This window comes from Bubalus bubalis, chromosome 11 (genome assembly GCF_019923935.1).
Source record: "Bubalus bubalis isolate 160015118507 breed Murrah chromosome 11, NDDB_SH_1, whole genome shotgun sequence".
NCBI classification, from domain to species: Eukaryota; Metazoa; Chordata; class Mammalia; order Artiodactyla; family Bovidae; genus Bubalus; species Bubalus bubalis.
The window spans coordinates 77,892,813-77,896,626 of NC_059167.1; the positions used below are offsets into that span (position 1 = coordinate 77,892,813).

At 45.0% G+C, this 3,814-nt stretch overlaps 1 gene segment (V, D, J or C); it reads left to right on the top strand.

Moving 5' to 3' along the window:
• Nucleotides 1–1,436: 1,436 nt before the first annotated feature.
• Nucleotides 1,437–2,179, top strand: LOC123464688. The segment is given in 2 exon segments: nucleotides 1,437–1,635; nucleotides 1,721–2,179. Coding segments are annotated over 2 exon segments (411 nt in total).
• The last annotated feature ends 1,635 nt before the right edge of the window (nucleotides 2,180–3,814 follow it).

Genomic DNA, 3,814 nt, shown 5'->3' on the forward strand with positions numbered 1-3,814 from the left:
ATAAAACCTAGTATTTAATAGGACAAGTATTTATAACAAGTTTATAACACCATTCTGAGAAGCCAATAGCACCCCACTCCAGTACTCTTGCCTGGAAACTCCAATGGACAGAAGAGCCTGGTGGGCTGCAGTCGATGGGGTCGCGAGGAGTCGGACACAACTGAGGAACTTCACTTTCACTTTTCACTTTCATGCATTGGAGAGGGAAATGGCAACCCACTCCAGTGTTCTTGCCTGGAGAATCCCAGCAACGGGGGAGCCTGGTGGGCTGCGGTCTATGGGGTCGCACAGAGTCGGACACGATTGAAGCGATTTAGCAGCAGCAGCATAACGCCATCACTCCTTTTCTCTCTCTAAAAATATTTAAGGAGAAGGTCACGTTCTTCTTATATGACTATTTAAATATCATAGGGAGGGGTGCCAACAGACCTAACCAAGAGAAAAACCCAAATTATATTGTAGTCAAAGAGGTTTAATTGGATGTCAGCTCTAAATTATTTCTAAAGAGACAAATAAGCTCATTCTTACCATTCATCTTCTCTTGCCTTACTCTTTTCCTTTATTTGGTTTTTTCTTGTCTCTCACTTTTCTTTCTCTCTCCATTCAACGGTATGCTTTCCCTTCTTTTTTTCTATTTATTTCCCCATCCTATCAAAATATGCATTTCCCTTCTTTCTGTCCCTGTATTATCTTGAGAGAGCATAAACCATTTAAAAGATGTTCCACCCAGGATGATTTTTTTCCCCACTTTGATTCACACATTCCTGATTCTCCTCCTTGAACACCGATGGAAAATGTAGACATCCAGAGGACCGGTCCTGTGATAAGACCTGGAAGCCCCAGGGGTGTGTGTGTGTGTGTGTGGGTGCGCTCAGTCGTGTCTGACTCCTTGTGACTCCATGGACTGTAACCCGCCAGGCTCCTCTGTCCATGGAATTTTCCAGGCAAGAATACTGGAGTGTGTTGTCATTTCCTCCTCCAGAGGATCTTCCTGACCCAAGATGGAACCAAAGTCTCCTCATCGGTAGGCGGAATCTTTACCGCTGAGTCACTAGTTTGCTTAACTAGTGCTTAACTGCTGCTGCTGCTGCTGCTAAGTCCCTTCAGTCGTATCCGACTCTGTGCGACCCCATAGCCAGCAGCTCACCAGGCTCTGCCATCCTTGGGATTCTCCAGGCAAGAACACTGGAGTGGGTTGCCATTTCCTTCTCTAATGCATGAAAGTGAAAAGTGAGACTGAAGTCACTCAGTCGTGTCCGACTCTTAGCGTACTTAGAGTAGTGGAGTGGATTGCCATTGACTTCTCCAAGCAGCTCAGCTACTCTTGTAGAAAGTCTCCTGATTCTAAGTGGGCTCTAGGGGGCGCTGCACTGTGAGGTTTGTCTTGAGTGCAGGAGGTTCTGCAGTCTTGCTTCTCACAGAGGTCTGAGAGAAGAGCTTGCTCTACAGAGAGAAGATACAGGTGCCAGGAAGCACCAGGGGGCATTTGTAAAACGCTGTGCTCGTGGAGAACATAGTCTCTGGGGGTGGTGCCATATCTCCAGCAGAGGTGAGCTGCAAAGGAGCCCCCCTCCAGCCCAGCTTGAACCATGGCCTCTGCACACATCTGGACACTTGGGATTCTGTTTACACTCAGTGAGTGATGTTCCCTTCCCGTTTTGCACTTGTATTACCCGCTTACGTTATTTTTCAGGCTTCACTGATGTGCGTTACTTTACAGGTGGGCTGAGAGCTCAGTCGGTGACTCAGCCAGAAGCTGAGGTCCCTGTCTCGGAAGGGGATCCAGTGACTGTGAAGTGCACGTATTCAGTTTCCTGGAGCCCTTATCTTTTTTGGTATGTCCAGCATCACAATCAGGTTCTCCAGTTCCTTCTGAAATACATCAGAGGGGACACCTTGGTTAAAGGCAACTATGGTTTTGAGGCTGAGTTTAACAAGAGCCAAACCTCTTTCCACCTGAAGAAACCATCTGTTCTCGGGAGTGACTCTGCCTTGTACTTCTGTGCTGTGAGCGACACAGTGGTGGGGGCCGCAGGGAGAGCTGAATACAAACCCCTGAGTACAGAAAACCTCCTGAAGCCTTAATATCCCTCCACAATGTGATGTTGTGGCTCCAGAATTTGTCCTTCATTATAACTAAATTGTTGCTTTTTTTTTTTTGGTAAAGGCACAAAATTTGTTCATTAGCAAGTATATATTGAAATAAATCCTGTGTGCCAGATACTCTGCTGAGCACTGATCATAAAGAGGTGAAGAAACCATCCTTGATCTGCAGATGCCAGATGTGATCCCAAACATTTGCGAACCCCTTTAATTCTCACAACTCTTCTCATGAGCTTCACTTTGCTGATGAAAGCATTCAAGCTCAGTGAATTTATGTATCTTACTGAAGTCACAGAACTGCTCAACAGTAAATTGAAACCCAGACAGCCTGCCTCTCAGGCGTGTAGTCTAGCCACTCCACTTCTCCTCAGCCTATAGGCTACTCCAGGATGAGACAGATTTCAACAGTGGTGTAGCCCTCATTCCCAAAATAGTCCCTGTTAATAAAAAGTGTTGGTTGTAGGAATGAACAGTAAACTGCTAACTCAAAACAGTTTGGTAAGTGCTCAGACAGAGAAGTGCATAAAATGCTATGTGACAAAAGGAAGTAGAGGTAATTTGACTCTGAAGGAAGGAGAGAGGAAGCAAGTGAGACATAATGTGAGGAGGATTCAAAACAGTGGAGGATTTAAGTACGTCCTTTAAACATGTAGGCCGATTACAGCTCCTGTGCTCACATCTTCTTCCCTATACCCTTGTGAAAGACTGGACTCAATGCCTCTCTTTATTTCTCTTTTCAACTTAGAACTTCCCAGAAAGGGCTCTGGTTGACTCAGTGTGAGCCAGATGCTGTTCTCTGGAAGTTGTGGTGGCTACTAGGGTTAGCCCAGCTTTGCTCTACATTTGACCAATTAATTAGTGGTGTGTGGGGGATGATTCTGCAAGAAATTAACAGCTCCATTTTGAACCATATGATTCAAAGGAGTATATCCCCAAAGAAATTAATTTTTATGTAGAGACTTTCATTTGTTTTTTTTTAAATGGATCGACATTCATAAGAACACTACTTACTGAAAACTTCACACTTGCTCCATTGATTTGGGATACTGCATTTATAGTATACTAAATTCCTATATATATCCAGATCTATTTTTGGATTCTATTCTTGATGGGTATACCTCACTGAACATGATTACAATCCCTGCAAAGAGCCATTCCTTGACTACCCCTTGGGCTTGGGTTGTGTATACACTGGTGGAATATCTACATCTGGGAAGAAGGTCCTTGCAAGAAGCACATTCCGGCCTTAAAAGTGGATCTGGGGAATCCTTGTGTGCAGGGAATCCTGGGATCTGGGTAACTAGAGCAAGATCTAGAAGAGATATATCCTTGGCTCAGTGGACTTCTCAGAGCCAACGATGTGGGAGGATGACTAAGGAAGAGCATTTTATAATGGAGGACTAGGAAAGAGACATTGTGTGCTCAAGTCTATATTTCCCCCATTTACTGAGGTGGTGTCTGCTGCTGCTGCTGCTAAGTCACTTCAGTCGTGTCTGACTCTGCATGACCCCGTGTACTCTAGCCTTCCAGGCTCCTCCGTCCATGGGATTCTCTGGGCAAGAGTACTGGAGTGGGTTGCCATTACCTTCTCCGACTGAGGTGGCTAGGAGGGAGCAAATAACTTCCTTAGAAGTTCTGTTTTGTCATTTGGTCCTGGTAATTGGCTTGTTTGACCTTGAGGAGGAAACTTAGCTTAGTATTCTTTTTTTCC